This window comes from Otolemur garnettii, unplaced genomic scaffold (genome assembly GCF_000181295.1).
Source record: "Otolemur garnettii isolate 467f Iridium unplaced genomic scaffold, OtoGar3 scaffold00010, whole genome shotgun sequence".
NCBI lineage: Eukaryota > Metazoa > Chordata > Mammalia > Primates > Galagidae > Otolemur > Otolemur garnettii.
In genome coordinates, this window is record NW_003852405.1 from 8,010,151 (window position 1) to 8,026,832 (window position 16,682).

A 16,682-nucleotide genomic window follows, 5' to 3' on the forward strand; every position below is an offset into this window, starting at 1 on the left:
TGTACGTACAGTTAATAGAATCCTTCCCTAAAATGAGTGAATTATGTGAAAGCTTCATGCTTGCCTCTCTTTACCATCTCAATGCAAAAATCAAAATATACAGGTTACTGTCTTTTCTGTCTGAACCTTCAGCCCACTCTGTATTAAAGTTATTCAAGTATGTGTTACCCAAGTTCTGCCTTTCTGTGGCTGTGTGAAGCAGCAAAAGCCATCAAAACACAGAAATATTCACTAATTATATGGCCACTTATTTAACTAATCGCTTTAAATTTCACTAAAATAGGTCTCGCTGTTTAACAGTGAAATCTATCTTCAGCCCCTCTTATTTGGATGTTGTAACTATGATATCCAATGATACTCGTTGCAAATATAATGGAAATTATTATGATGTAAAAGGCATGATGATTTTTATGATATTGATGTAAGTTCCATAAGAGAATTGGTCTGACAAAATGTAAGGAAATTACTAACGAGTAATTTATGTCCTTTACCAATTAGAGAACTTATGGAAAGAGCTCTTCAAAAGACAGTGATTTGGTTATCAAAGGAATAAAAGTGGTTCCAAAAAAAAAAAAAATAAGGAAGACTTTGAAGATTTTTGTAAAATTTTATTATTGCTGTGTGAAACAGAATGATTTTTAAAATAATAGTTACATAAACACATACATACAAACAAACACCTCCCTTGTTTATTCATGCTGAGTTAATGCATAGTTGCAAATATTTCCTCATAATTATAATTTATTTTTTCACTCATCTATGTTTCAAGATAAAATGTCAACTACAGTTTTTCTCTATGTCTAAGAAATTTTAGTACCCGTTTAAAATGGATTATTATTAAATGTCTGTTTTCTGTTAACAAATATTTCTGGATGGTAAGAACTCTAGAACCCTCTGCTTGGGAAGAAGCATGTGTGTGTTTAGGCAATACTCGCTCTCCGGTCTCTTTTAGAGCTGATCTCCCCAACCCCTCTACTATCCCTCACACCCCCTTTCACTTAGGTTGTGCCCCCCTCTGACTGTCCTCACATGTTAGCATGTCACTTGATTCACACTCAGCCGACTTCATGGCTCCTTCTACTCAAAGTGTCAACTATTTTCCAGTTCCTTTGATATCAACTTTGATTAAAAATGTTGCATATCAAATTCTATTCCAAAGTTTTCAAACAAACTCTATATATTTAAAATATACTTAGCTGGATCTTGAGGCTAACACCTGTAATCCTAACACTCTGGGAGACCAAGGCAGATGGATTGCTTGAGTTCAGTAATTCAAGACCAGCCTGAGCAAGAGCAAGACCTGGTCTCTACTAAAAATAGAACAACAAGCTAGGTATCATGGTAGGCACCTGTAGTCCCAATTACTTGGAAGGCTGAGTCAAGAAGATCATTTGAGACTAAAATTTTGAGGTTACTGTGAGCTTTGATGCCAGGGTACTCTATACTCTAGCCAGGGTAACAGAGTGAGATGCTGGCAAAAAAAAAGAAAGAAAGAAAAGAAAAGAAATACAATAAAATAAGTTTCAATGAAATAGCCCTCCAGATTGACCAATACAATTAGAACATTAGTAAAGCACACTTAGAACATTAGTAAGCCATAAGGGCTAAATTGATGGCTGTGACAATCAGGATTTGTTCTAACTTCCTGCCCAACTGGCACCACTATGGCAAAAAGCTGGTTGGTTTATGGGGGTGGAGTATGCTAGTGTTTTATCAGCTCTTGACAACAGTACACTGTTGTGTTAGAGGTGGAATTTGTGAATAATTACACTGCTCAATGGTATTTTTTAATTCTCTCTAATAGCCCATCACGTCAAAGAAGATCAAGAGAATGCTGAAGGAAGAAAGCAGATTTTATAATGAGGATTAGGAATTGCAATATTATCTTGTTTCTGCTAAAGATAAAATAATTTTCTTGCTTTAAGGTACTAAAATATCAACATTAAAGAAATTCAGTTTTCATCAGTATATAACACTCAAATATTTTAAGTTAGGAGGAAAGGTTGTATTGCAGAAATTAAAGGATGAAAAGCAAAAACAAAAAAAATTCTTTTAAGCAGCAATAAGACCTGGAAATAATGCCACTGAAGCAACTTATAAAGTAACTTATGCACTCAGGGAGTAAAGGGGAAGCCATTCAGTGATGTAGAAATTGTGAAAGAATGCACTGTAAACTTTGTAGGATGTTTGGACCCTGATAATGTTTCAAAGTACAAACAACTGCCTCTTCCAAGGACAACCATTAATTGATCAGCAGCATGAATTAGCCTTCAATTTAACAGAACTACTTCATGCAATACTTCAAAAAGGAAAATATACATCATTCAGTCACTTTGGGTGAATCAATTGATACTTCAGTGTAGGGTTTATACTTCATTCAGGTCATAACAGAATATTTTCATTCTAAAAGAGTTACTCACTTGGGGCACTTTTGTAAACAGAACATAGACAGTGGATATCTTTCAAAACTTACAAGATAAGTGTCATGAAATTGAAATGAATGTGGGAAATCTAGCGAGTACATGTATAGATGGTGTACCTTCCATGACAGGAAAGCATGAAGGGTTTATTCCACAGATAAAAAAGTATTAACAGATCCAGATGCTCTCATTTTGTTTTAATTTTGTCTATATCTTGCATCTGTGCTAAATCTACTATTTTCAGAGCCATCTTGCAACAAGGTGTAAGTATTTTTAACTGTATTTATACAAATGCAACACTGCATCATCGGCTTCATAACATACAAAAGTTTAATGGTGAGTTATTTGGTGGGCATTTGCCATATTATTCCAAAGTGGAATCTGCTAACACCTACTGCAAAATCTTGCCTATTGCAAGGATAGGTGTTAGCAAAATCTTATCTCTGTAAAAATAGATAGTTAAATTTTATGAAGAACAGAATCAGCAATGTGAAAAATTGAAAGAAGATTTCTATAGAAAAGCAGCATTTCTGTGTGATATCACATCAAATCAAAATGAATTGATATTGCAAAGTATTTCTTTGCAAGATAAACTGAATCTCTATACAATATGTGGCAAAAACCTTAGGCATTTCAAAGTTTGGGATAGACATTTTCCCCAGTTAATGCAGGTCATTGATGGGCAGGGTGATTTGAAGAATACTCAGCTATTGTACAGATCTGTTAATTGAAGAATACAATAACAGGTTCACTGACTTTGAGAATCAGGACACCACACTCCAATTAGCATTTCAGCCTCACCTAGTTGATATCCGCAGGCAACTAAAGAACTACAGGTGGAATTGATTGAGCTCTTAGTAGATGGCATTTTAAAAGTCATTTTTTATGCTAATGGTGATCCAACTGAAATGGGGCGGGGGGAAGCAGTAAAATACCCATACCTTTGGCAACATGCACCCAAAATGCTTTCTTGATTTTCAACCATTTATTGATGTAAATCTTCATTTTCTTACCTAACAACTGACTGACACTGTGGACCTCCATGCTGCAACCAAATATTTAAATACTTTCTAACAAAAAGCAGACACAATAAAGTCATTCAAATTTTAAAGTTAATAAATAAATAAAAATAAAAATAAATAAACAGTTTTCATTTTTGAAATTATTAAGTACGTAATAGTTATATTTTTACAAAATAATGTACATTTTTAGGTACATGTAATTGAAGTACTTGAATGAGGCTTTATTTGATTACAGCTTAATTAATGCGGCCTTCCAAGAAGGAAAATTTTCCCCACTTGTGGGGCAAGAGAAGACAGGGAGGAAGAGATAAGGGGAGGGAAGGGAAAGGAGAACTTGCAGAGGGATGTTTTGCAAAGTCAGTCCACTTTCAGTAATGGCAAATATCTCTACAGGCCTCATGTTGTAAAAACTGTCCCTATATCTTTTTGCAGAGAACCAACAAGAAGCTTCTATACTACAATTAAAGTTTTAGTATTTTACTTTATGACTCGTTATATGTAAATACTAGATTTTAAACTAATACTTGTTGATATCTGCATACAATTTTGAAAATATTTTTGTAGGAACCCAGGTCTCTCCAAGAGCTTCATATTCACATAGATGTCCCCCTGTGCTAGAGAACAGGGTTCTTGCAGGAAGGAATTCAAGCACAGGGGCATGAGTGAGAGAAAAGAGCTCAGACAGAGAGAGCAGCAAAAGCAGAGAGTATACTTTGTTGAAAACAGAGTATAGTCTTTAGAAAAAGAAAAAGAGTGGACTGATCCAGGAAGGAACAGTGCTATCCCAGGGTTAAGGCCTCTTTTCTTAATGCCAATTAATAATATGCTAAACTGGGAATGGAATATTCATGAGTTTTCTAAGAAAGGGGTGGAAAGCTCCTAGAACAGGGAACTCATCCTTGCTTAACCTTACAGGGTAACTTCCTGGAGCTGCTATGGCAATTGTAAACTGTCAGGGCACTGGTGAGTGAGATTTTTACTATGTTGATGAGGGCGGCATTTAGAAACATTGTCACCTCAGCTCAATTAAAGGAACTCCCCCCTTTTACCTTGGATAAAGATGTTATGGCTAAAGTAAAATAACGAAAGGGTCCGCGTGGATTACATTTGTCCTAGCTAAGAACATTCGCATTCCTGTGACTTCCCTATCCTGTTGCCTTTCTGCTTCAGACCCCGCCCTAAGTGCCTGCAGCGCATCTGACTCCTGTCTCCAGCTCAGATATCTCTATTTGCCTGCACACGTCTCAAGGAAAATACTGTTTTAACAGCAATGAACACTCCCTTTTCACAGTTTCTTTACATTCTGCTGTACTACATTATGCCTTTTATTTTATTAGTGAAAAGAGAGGTCAAAATATAAAGTAGTAAGGGTAAAAGATGTCTATTAACAAAAGAAGGAGTAACATACATAAATCTCCACTACTGGTAGCTTAGGACCAAATTCCATATGACTTAACATTTTCTCTTATCAAGGGCTCATAGTAAATTTGACTTTCAGTTTCCCTGAGTGAATTAGAAATTAAGAGCTGAACATTTAAAACTAGCATAAGTGGGCAGCGCCTGTGGCTCAAAGGAGTAGGGCACTGGCCCCATATCCCAGAGGTGGTGGGTTCAAATCCAGCCCTGGCCAAAAACTGCAAAAAAAAAAAAAAAAAAAAACCAAACTAGCATAAGCATTATCTGTTCCCCGGAAGTTTTTCCTTGCCCTGTCACCACATGGTGGTAAACTTCTACCCCCTTTCTCTTACTCCTCTGTTGTTTCCCTGTAGGTACTTAACACATTTGGAAATATTAAGCTCTAACGTGCATAATTCTTTGTTCTATTACATTCTCAGATTGAAAAATTACTCCCCCCCAAAAGAGCCTGTATCATGTAATTTTCAGTGCAGTACAGTTCCTGGCCCAAAGAATGCACTTAATAAATATTTAATGGATTGTAGCCTTGAAAGGTCAATAGCAGAGTAATAACATATTCCTGCTTATATTTGTCTGACAACAGAAAATAATACATAATTAACTTGGAAGACGTGAAAAGAATGGAAAAAATTAAGCAGAAAATAGTCAACTATTCGATTTCAAAAGCAAGAGGTAACGTTTGTCAACCTGTTTTCCTTTTGCTTATCCACTCTTCACTTTCGACTTTTGTATGTCCCTGGACGCCTCTTTTAAGAGATGAGCTGCCCGGGCTGGAGGGGGATGTGAACACCTTTTAGATGAGTGTTCACCAAGGGAGTTGTTTCTACTACAGTCCTCCTTAAACTGTTTTTATAAGGTTAATAGTTCTAATTCTTTTAAAACAAAGCAGGGCAGTTTAATGAGGTAAAAGCTTGGACAGCTTCCTCTGTGTGGTGGCTATTTTAATGCTCCAGTTTTAACTGCTTTTGTGAACCCCTTTTATTTAATAGAAAACTGTACAACTCTCAGGACCCTTTCAATGACAAAGTGTGTTTGACTTCTTGCAAGTCCAAGTCTTTTGATGTTTATATTGAACTGTTTGTCTGCCCAGAGCTTTCAAATCACAGAATGACCTTGACTACTTGATGAGGGGCAGTGATGACAACCAGGGTAGCTTGTGGCTGCTGCAGAAAACCCACTGTTCAGATGTGAATTTGTTAAAAAGCAGGCTACAAATGTAATCTTATTTCATACTTTGATGTTTGGGGTTGTTTACTACCACCACATTTTGGGGGACCTGCTAAACATACATTTCAAATTCTATGAAGGAGATAAGCCTTATGAAACCACTTATAACAACTTTTCAGAAAATTGCACATTTGAAGAGCCAATTTTATTCTTTCACGCTACCACTGAAAGTCTCCTCTCTGATAGCCAGGCAATTTCCCAACCTCCTCGAGATTCCTCTTCCTAAACAATTTCTTCCAGAAAAGCTTTTGGCAATAATTTAACACTTCAGTCTGCCCTGGCGAGTTGGGTGAATTAGAAAAAATCTGAAAATAGATTCCAATGAAAATGAAGCAGAGACCAAATCCTCACCTGAGGGTCAGTGTCTCCCTGATGAGAACTCTGCTCCATGACATTCAAAGATAAGCTCAGCAAGTGATGACATGTTGCTTCTGATTTGTCGTGCTGGGCTTTTAGTATTCATCTAATGAGACCATGTGAATGATTAAATGGTAAAACGTCACTCAAATAATTCCAGTTGTTTAAAAAGACAAAATTTGGGGTGGTGCCTGTGGCTCAGTGAGTAAGGCACCAGCCCCATATACCGAGGGTGTGGGTTCAAACCCGGCCCCGACCAAACTGCAACAAAAAAATACCTGGGTGTTGTGGTGGTGCCTGGAGTCCCAGCTACTCGGGAGGCTCAAGCAAGAGAATCTCCTAAGCCCAAGAGCTGGAGGTTGCTGTGAGCTGTGATGCTACGGCACTCTACAAAGGCTGACAGGGTGAGATTTTTCTCTTAAAAAATAAATAAATAAATAAATAAATAAGACAAAATTTGAAGCTGATATTGGTTGCAGTGCTGTTATTGTATAAGTACAAGTGGGAGTGTGAATGTGTGTGAGAGAGTGAACTAGCACAGCTAAGAACAAACTATCTAGAATGTGATGATGGGGGTTCCTATAGTCACCTCACCATTTGCTAACTGCCATTTCAGCTTGGGTATTTAACCCCTCAATGCCTCAGATCGTTGTCTATAAAGTAGTTTTAATACCAATACCTACCTCACCAGGTTTGTGTGAGGATTAGATAAGTTCATATACGTAAACTTCATAGAATAGTGCCTAGTTGACAGGCTTAAATAAGAAGCTCCAAGGGGAGCCAGTGGGATGAGGATGTTTTACACACTTTGTAGAATACTACCGGAGCTCAATCCTATGAACCATCCATATCAGAAAGATGAGTATGTTGCGCTTTTAAAGCACAAATGATGCAGCTTTATATTATCTCTTTACACCAAAGTTTGATGGCCTTCACGTCTTTATCACGAACAATATCTGTCCCTGGTCTTTGTTCCATGAACATGGGGATGAGATACATAAGTATCTTTGCGAGGACATAATGATGCCAAACACGGACTGAGAGCTCATCAGGGGCCAGAGCCTGTGATGAGTGCATTAGAGGGGGCAGTAGGTTTTATCCTCACAAATGCCAAACGACTGAGCTTCTCTTACCATGCTCGATTTATATATGAGAACACAGAAGCGCTAGGAGGTCACACAGTTAGTCACCTAGTAGTGTCAGACCTGGTGCCGGCTTGCACATGGGACTGCGGGGGTGGAGGCAGAGCTCTTAAGTGAGGCACTGTATCCTGGAAGGGGCATTTAGAATCTTCACGTCCCCCTTGAAGAATCTCAGCCCCAGAGTCAGGCAGCGGCTAAGCTTTGGGTGTCTGTCACACCTGCTCCCTCCTCCTGAATTTTATATTCTCCCACTTTTTCAACTCTGAGATGAAATTCAGGGAAAAGGAATGTTCTCCCTGAATATATTCCTCCCCCACAAATCCATTTTTTCCTCCTTTGAAGTAGCAGCAACAGCTGCCAACGGAGGATCCCCTGGGCTCACGGATCATCAGTCAGCTTCGCACAAGAGGCAAAGATGAGAGCACAGAAATCCCTTCTTTAAAGAACTTTGCTAATGCTTTTCATGCTAAATTCCTTCTTTCACTAGTGAACACTTTCAAGACAATGCTAAAGCCTCAGGCGAGAAGGGGAAACACTGAATTCTAGGAGCTGTGAGGGGTCCCCTGTGGACTGCCGAGGAAAATTGGGTGAGTGGATACCCAGATCTCTCCCTTCTCCAGTCCATTTTTTTAAATGTCCTATTGTACACACTGAATATATACAGCACTGTGTGCATACATATATCTACACATAACGATGTGTGTTGGTCTGTGTTTATATACAACAATGTTGGATATATTTAATGTGTACAATGTGACATTTGATATGCACATGAATAGTGAAATTTTAAAAAATACTTGTTCTTTTCATAACCTACATACAGTCTCTTCCACCTTCCCTATGCTATTAGAAGCAAACTTGATTAGCCAAAGGCAGGAGGAAGAGAAGATGGCTTGCACATTTATTTAGAGCCCTAATGATCCTTTGAAGCTTATCAAGAGAAGACAGAGTCGGAGTTGGAGCTTGCATTTCTCAGCTCGGACCAAGAGTGCTTGCATTCCACATCTGAAAATTAGAAAGGAAACCAATTGTAACCATGACATAAGGTTTCAGTACTTATTCTTTACCCACATGCACACATAAAAACACACATGCAAAATGCAACAGTTCATATTATACTAGCTTGTTTTGCAAGAATGAGATCTATTGTAAATTCACATCATAAGCAGTCTCCTTTTAAAATTAAGGCCAGAGACTCATTAATGAAGTATTCATTTATTCAATCATTTCATAAATGCTTACTGTGAAACTGTTACATTCTAAGCCCTCTTTGGGGCATTGAGAATACCCCGATACCCCAATGAACAGAACAGACAATATTCCATTCTCATGGAACCTGACTTCTGGTGGATAAAACAGGGGATGAATAAGATGAATAAATAAAATACATAACATGCTTACTAGTTTCAAGGAGAAAAAAAAAGTAAAATGGGAAAAGTCAAGATGAAGCCACCAGATGGATGATGTGGTCAGCAAAGACCTTTTTGGAATTCCACCAGAGAAGGGTCAGTGCAAGGCCTCGAGGTGGAAGTTTAGCTGTATCTTGGGGGGAACAACCAGGAGGACAGAAGGGTGAGCAAAGGGGAGAGCTGGAAGAAGGGAGCTCAGAGAGATGAGAGCAGAGAGCAGGTGCAGCCAGATAAAACAAGACTTTACTGAGTAAGCGCAATGACTTTTACCATGAGTGAGATGGGACTCTGAGCATTGAAATAACATTCTGATTTATGGTTTAACAGGATTTTTTTGGTTGGAGGCTTTAAAAAGGACTGAAATAGTTAAAGGTCATTACCTGTTTTGTATATAATAATAATGCAGAGGAGAGATGATGGTGGCTTGAATATAGTCTGGTGGCAATGAAGGTGGTGCAAAATAGATAAAGGCTGGAAGTATTTGAAAAGCAGAGACTAGATGAGTTGCTGATGAGACTGACAGGAGATGTGGAGGTGGGGGAGGAGGAGGGAGCTAAAGGTGAAACCTGCCCACAACGGTCAAGACGGCAGAAATGGCTGCATCTATGTGTGTGTTTTTGTTTATTTGTTTGAGTTTTTGTTTTGCTTCGTTTTCTTTGCTGGGGGTGGAGAAAACCATATCAGGAGCTCATTTTTTTTTTTTTTTTTGAGACAGAGCCTCAAGCTCTCCCCCTGGGTAGCGTGCCGTGGCATTACAGCTCACAGCAACCTCCAACTCCTGGGCTCAAGCGAGTCTCCTGCCTCTGCCTCCCAAGTAGCTGGGACCACAGGTGCCCGCCACAACGCCCGGCTATTTTTTGGTTGCAGCCGTCATTGTTGTTTGGCGGGTCCGGGCTGGGGATTCGACCCCGCCACCTTAGGTGTACGTGGCTGGTGCCTTAGCCGGTTGAGCTATAGGCGCCGAGCCAGGAGCTCATTTTTTAACATGTTCAATTTAGATGTCTATTAAACGTCGAAGTGGAGATGTCAAGTAGATAATTGGATATGTAGGTCTGAATTGATAGGAAGGGTCTGGCAGGAAGAAATGAATTTAGGAGTCATTAGCATATAGATGAAGAAGCATCAGGAGAAGAGACTGAGAAAGAGAGGTCAGAAAGTTGGGGGAAAACTAGATGAGTTTGGCATCCCGCAAGCCAAGTGAAGAAATTATGTCCAAGAGGAGAAAGTAAAACTGATGAATGCTGCTCCTAAGTCACCAAAGTTGAGCGCTGAGAATTGATTGCCAGACTTAGCAGTGCGGGGTCATCGGTAGCCTTGATAAAAGCAGTGTCGGGGACGGGGGGAAGTGTCGGCTAAAACCTAATTAGGAAGACAGAAACGGAAGACGGTGCGCACCAACAACTCGCTCAAGAAGCTGTACAGGGAAGGTGAGGAATAGGGGAGTGACTGGAGAAAAAGTAGGATAGGAAAGTTTTGTTGTTTTGTACTTAAAATGGAGATGTGACGTGATGTCTGTATGCCGCTGCAAACGATCCATGAAGGATAGAAATTTAACTCATAAAAAGAGGAATTAAGCAAAAGAGGTGTGTCTGATTAGATGAGAGAGCTGTGACCCAGGGCACTCTGCTCCCAGGGTGAGCCCAAAGTGACAGTGTCAGTATCATCTGGGAGTTCGTTAGAAATGCAAATTATTTTGTTCTTTTCCTGGAGCTAAATCTGATTCTTTGGTGAGACCTAGGAATCTGGATGGTGATTTTTCTTATATGTGATTCTTACATGAAATAATCTGAACGCTACTGATTTGTGATCTCATGCACAGAGGAGAGACCAGTCTTTCTAGAAAACAGTCGATTTATCTGGGATAATAGGATAAAAGGTCCAGGCACAGGTGAGGAAGTAGGGAGAGATGACAACAGGAAACTATGGACATCTTCATGTGATTGTTCCCGCTTCTCCGTGAACAAGGAAGCAGAGATATAACTCAGGTCCTTTACTCTATTTTGCATTGGACTGTTAGCCCCAGGGCCTCAGAGTGAGGGAGTCATACAGAAAAGCTGCATTATTCTTTTCACACATGGTGGGTGACTACATTGGACTGAATTGCAAACAGCACATACTCCAAGCTCTACCCAGCTACTCTTTTGCAAAGTTGCAAAACTTTCCGCCTCTTCTAGGCCTAATCGTTCTAGACCTAATTGTTCCTTGAGCCATTCTAGCCTGCCTCGATCATGGTATTTCTTACCAAAAATAGGCTTGCCAGTTATCTAATATCTGTTGTGCCATTGGTACTTTCAAATATATTGCTATTTCATTCAGTCTTGCAAATAATCATTCCCCATAGGTTCTTTTATCCCCATTTTACAGATGATAAATGGAGACCCAGGGAGACTAATGTAGTTGACATTACCCCAATAGTAAGTGGGAGACGCTGGAGAACCACCCTCTGACCTGCCTTTAAGGCGCCATAGCAGACGCAGAGGTGTTTATTCATATGAGCCTTCTCACACCACACCCCCATCCAGAGTACCCAGCATCCCAAAGTGATTTCCACACAAGCACTGAGTCTCTCATCTTCTATTTGATGCTATGCTTCCTATTTTTCCCACTTCACTTGCTCACAGGAATCCACTGTTTCTCAAGAGGTCACTCTGGTATGATGGGTTCCCTCACTAAATCGGAACAATTCATCTTTTGGTGTTCCACCCGATGCTAGCCTACCCCCTTCTCATTTTTCTTCTCTTCTTCCTCCTCCTTCTCGTCATCCAATAACTTCTCCCTCCCCTCTATTTGCATCTTTACGACCACGTCTAATAAGTCATTTTTCTCTCTGCCCAAAAGCATCCACAAAGTAAATTTTTTTAATTATAAAAATAAAGTACATGTCAACTGCCCTTCTATAAGTTTTCTGTTGTTTATCTAGTAATCTTAATCCTGACTCTCCTTTTGCCAGAAAGACTTTGAGGCCACAGTGACCTCATCGATTGTGTTATTGTTGTTGTTTTTTAAAGCTATATTTTATTTGACCGTCAGCTTTGTTCTTGCATTTGACTTTTCAAATCTGCCTTGGTTGTGTTCTACACAAACCCACACACATCGAACACAAATGGCCCTGGGAAGTGTATATTGAGCATCGAAGCAACATTTAGCTTTTCTATTTCTAAGTAAAAGAAAATAAAAATAAAATTCTAATGACGGAACATGCCAACATTATATAAAATTGCCTATAAGTCTTTCTCACTCAATATTTATTTGCTTATTAATTATTTATGGTGTGAGTCTATCATGAAATACTCTGGGCAAAAAAAAAAAAAAAAGACAGGCCACCATAAAAAATCTAATGAATAATTATTTTAATCAATAGTTTTCAGCATTCTATGAGTAACAATGCACAATTGCAGATTTTAGACTTGCTGATCTACTATAAGATCCTAAAAAGAAACTGTGCAGTCAGGTCACAATTTCTATAAGATTACTTGATTTTTCTTTTGTATTCGCTGTTTACTAGAGAGGCTTTTGTTTGTTATTTTTACAAAAAAGACTGATAATTAAATCTAAAGATGATCTTGAATTAAAAACTAAATAACATTCTGGTAGTTTTAAGACTATAGTGCTGTTAACTGAGATTTTCTTACAGGGAAGTTACATTACTTTTACGGGGCATTAAGATTTTGTGACCCAGGGAATGTGACTCTTTTCTAAATTCCAGAGGTAGATACATTATCATCCAATGACCCTTTGTACATAGGCCACTTACGTCAAGTATGGGCCAGTAAACTTTCTTTTCTCCCTAAAGTTACACTCCTTATCTGTATTTCTTATCCTGACCAATGACACTTATCACTCAACCCAAGCCCAATCTCGAAGGTCCCCCAGGTAACTTTCTTTCTCTAACCTCTCAGATCTTTTTCGTCACCAAAGGCTGCCAATTCTCCTGCAAACTTTTAGGTGTCACCATTTGTAATCCCATTCACCATTTCTTAATTCAGGACCTGGTCACCTCTTGCCCAAACTATGAGAACATCCCTCTGTGTCACCTTCCTATCTCGGATAAGCTTTATTCTCCCTTCAATTCCCTCTCCCTCTCCTGTATCATAAAACTGCCAGAGGAATAATCCAGGACATAAACTACCTTGCTGCTTTGCTTTAAACCCTTGAACTACCTAAAAGATAAAGTTCAGACACTTCTCAGTGGCCCTGAAGCCCTTGGGCTGGTGGCAGCCAGTATGTCCAGCCTCATCTACTTGCCAGCGCTAATTCTCTTACCATTTACGCTATGCTTATGGAACTTCTGCAACCACTGGGTTTCTTACCCTAAACACAGCCTGCTCCTCTTGGATAGAATAATCCCTTCTCCCATGTGCAAACTAAAACTCAACTTTTTAACTGGAAAGCACTTTAGTAGATTGGGAGAGTATCACAAACTATGTAGCTCTTTGCAACATGTAGTTATTTTTATTTCTCATAACTAATAATCATAATTTGAGCTATTCACTGTTTACTAGTGATAGAGCTCTGTCATTTTAACCTGTTCTAAAGCCAACACATTGAGTTTACGTGTTTCGAAGCACCACCAAATCAAAAACTTTCACCACTATTCCACTCCATCTTCAGTGTAGTAATTTGAATCTCTGAGAAATTGCAAGAAGCATCCCATGTGTAATCTTTTTTTAAAAAAAAATGTTTTCCTTTCCTTTTAATTTGCAAATAAGAGCACTGTTTTCTCCTGACAAGCTCATACTCTTCTAAAGATGTTATTATTTTGTTGACTGATAGTTCATTAATAAATATAATTACCATCTGCCACACTGTTTCTCAAATTATCCAATAATTGCATGTATATTAATTTTTAATTTTGGAAAAGAAGCTCTTGAAAAGACACCACCACCCCCCCTTCTTTCTTAAAGCCAAGTAGGTTTCCAGATGCGTTTTTCAAACACTTAGGTTTGTAAATCCAGTTTTCTTTTTGTCATAACTACACTGCATTGCCAACATAAAATTTCACAGACCTCTCTATGAAAGCTGAGAAGCTCAAGAAATGAGACGTTGGGCTTTTATCCTTATCGTTTTCTTGTGTGACATGATTTCTAGAAACCAAAAACAGTAGTAATATTTGGTTTTCTGAGCACAGTGGTTAAAAAGGAAAGGCTAACTGAAATTCCTTAGATGTATCATCAAATAAAATAACCAGCCCGGATTCCAAGCTAATAGATAACAAAGATTTGAGGAGTCTGTTCTCTCCACTCCAGTTGAAAACTGTTTTTGAGAATGAAGTACACACAAACTGTAAATGTACAACTTTTTCAATTTTATTAAAGACATTTTCTTTATTTCTCCTATCAAAACTACTTAAGAAAAAATATATACCTTTGACTGAAAATTCCAGATACCAAGAATTCCGGAATTCTCCTCGGGAATCAAAACAATACTTTTTCCTTTGTCTCACTAATTCCTGTTCATTTCCTTTTCACTCAGCTCTATCGCTTTTTGTGCCTTCTCTCTGTATTTTTATCTTAAAATACAATATTGAACAAGACAATGTCCTCTGATTTCTTTCATTTGGAACCTGAGATTTGGATGTGGGCAGTTTGTAGTATTTGTAAAAAGAGGATAACAAAATTACCCATGAGCCCTGGGTTCTATATACCACATTGCTGATGGAGGTTTCATAACCAGATCACTGAATTTGAGAGCTGGGAGGGGCTTAGAGAGTATGAGATCCAGCTTCCATACATTATAGAAAAAAACTGAAGATAAGGAATATTCAGTCACTGGCCAGGCACATAGATAAAGAGAAGAGAATGAAGAAAAGACCCTTAAACTTCCTGAGTCCAAGTCCTGCCTGTGCCCTTTGTAATTCTCCTAAGGTACAGACTTTAAATATTCCATCAGTTCTCAGAAAGTGAAAATGGAGTTAACTGAGTTTCCTGTGTGATCAAACACCCACCAAGCAAAGCCTTCATTTTCAAAAGCAAAAGTAGAAAATATAAAATTTCTGTAACTGAAGTTTTTTTCTCCAGGGAATGTTAGCCACAGGCGGTAGTTGTTAATCTTCGACTGTATTTATAAAGCAGTGATGATCATTTTATGCTGCTATTTAAAAGAAATTGTTTCCTAGTCTCACTATCTGATCATCTTGGAAATTATTTGCAGACTTTGCTTTCATGCTTTTCCTGAAAGCACCCTGTGCTTGCCCAGAGAAGTCTGTAGATATTAAGTTTGGTGTATGAAATGTGCACTTTGGCAGACGTCCATTGAAAGGTGCATTTTTTTAATGAAAGCTAAAGAGCAGCTGATTAGACTTAGGCAAGCCCCACGGGAAATGGACTCTGTTGATGGTAACTGACGACAGTGGAGCTGGGAAAGCTCCCATTTCTCCCCTGCCTCCAACCTCTGCTCTGATAATTACCAACCGAGCTCTATCAGGAATATTTTGTTTGATGACCTAGCAAAGTATCTGGGAAAGGAGGAAAAGGAGGGGCCAGACACTTCCCACGGCAGTGGGGAAAGGAGGGTCTGTAAGCCTTCCCGGGTGATTAGAGCTGGGAAGTTGATTTCCTTTCATGCTGTAGATGTGGCGTGCTGCAGTCACGCCTCCCGCTGCCAGCCCGGCACCGGGATCCTAATCAGTCACTATGAAAACTCATTAGCTCCCCAGCAATGAGTCCTCCACTGCTGAGGCTTGGCGCTGTGCTGAGTACCATGGCGATGATCTCCAACTGGATGTCCCAAACTCTCCCATCCTTGGTAGGACTGAACACCACCACGAGGCTGTCCACGCCAGATACCTTAGTAAGTTACGTTCTCCTGTGGCTTTGTCCATCTTGGGAAGTAAGTGCGTTGAACCAGTGGGCTTTGTTTTGTAAATTGCAAAGGCTGAGATTTTGCTTCTTTATTTGCAGGTGGTCTTGAAAGATGTAATATGTATGTGGTAACTTTAGGCACGGTTATTTATTTATGAACACTTTAAAGTTACACAAAGAAAAAAAGACTGCTTGAGAAATTAGCTATGCAAGAGAATACTATACTCATTAAATTCTTAACAACAGAAAGCTTTCATTTACGTATATTAATTTGAGGTTTGGAAGGCTTCCTGAAGAAAGATGTTTTGTTTCTTATTATTTTCACTTCTTTCTATGTCTGTAAAATCACCATAATTTTTTCTCCAGAGTAAGCTACCAGGTATATGGTATCTAATCTAGTTTTACTACAGCAGGCTCTTCTTATGAATACAATGCCTATGACAGTTTGTGACGAATTCAGCCAGAGAAACTAACATCTTTTCAACATAAATGAATAGAAATTTCCCAGAAAATTAAAGGTTGCCAAAAAGACTTTTGAGAAAGCTAAGCCACGTGAACAATGGAAAACTTATTTGATGACAATACCTTCCTGTACTACTTAATATTTCATAAAGAGTATCCTAAATTGGTCTCTTCTAGTCTTCATTAGCCTGAAATTAATGACTTTTTAATTCTCCCTACGTTCTAGCAAAGTCTTTTATGATTTCATCAAAGTTCAGAGAGCAACATGTGACACATTTCATACAAGGAATAAAAATTATTGTTTACTTTAACTAAAAATGTGAACATTCAAATAAAAACAGTTCCCCTTCAATTAAATAAAAGGTGCTGAAACAATTACCTTTACGTGGATCACTCCAGGGGATCAAATGTGAAAAGCAGAGCTGCC

General features: G+C 38.8%; 1 protein-coding gene across 3 annotated transcripts in view; it reads left to right on the forward strand.

Moving 5' to 3' along the window:
- OLFM3 (olfactomedin 3) overlaps positions 1-16,682 on the forward strand; it is a 203,571-nt gene that overhangs the window by 141,050 nt on the left and 45,839 nt on the right. The window contains exon 1 of one of the 3 annotated variants that reach the window (XM_003784102.2): positions 15,544-15,782. The exons of the other annotated variants lie outside the window; for them this stretch is intronic. Coding sequence (XP_003784150.1) covers positions 15,651-15,782 — 132 coding nt within the window. The 5' untranslated portion in view covers positions 15,544-15,650. Of the gene's footprint in view, positions 1-15,543; positions 15,783-16,682 lie in introns of those variants that run through there. 3 annotated transcript variants of the gene reach the window in all.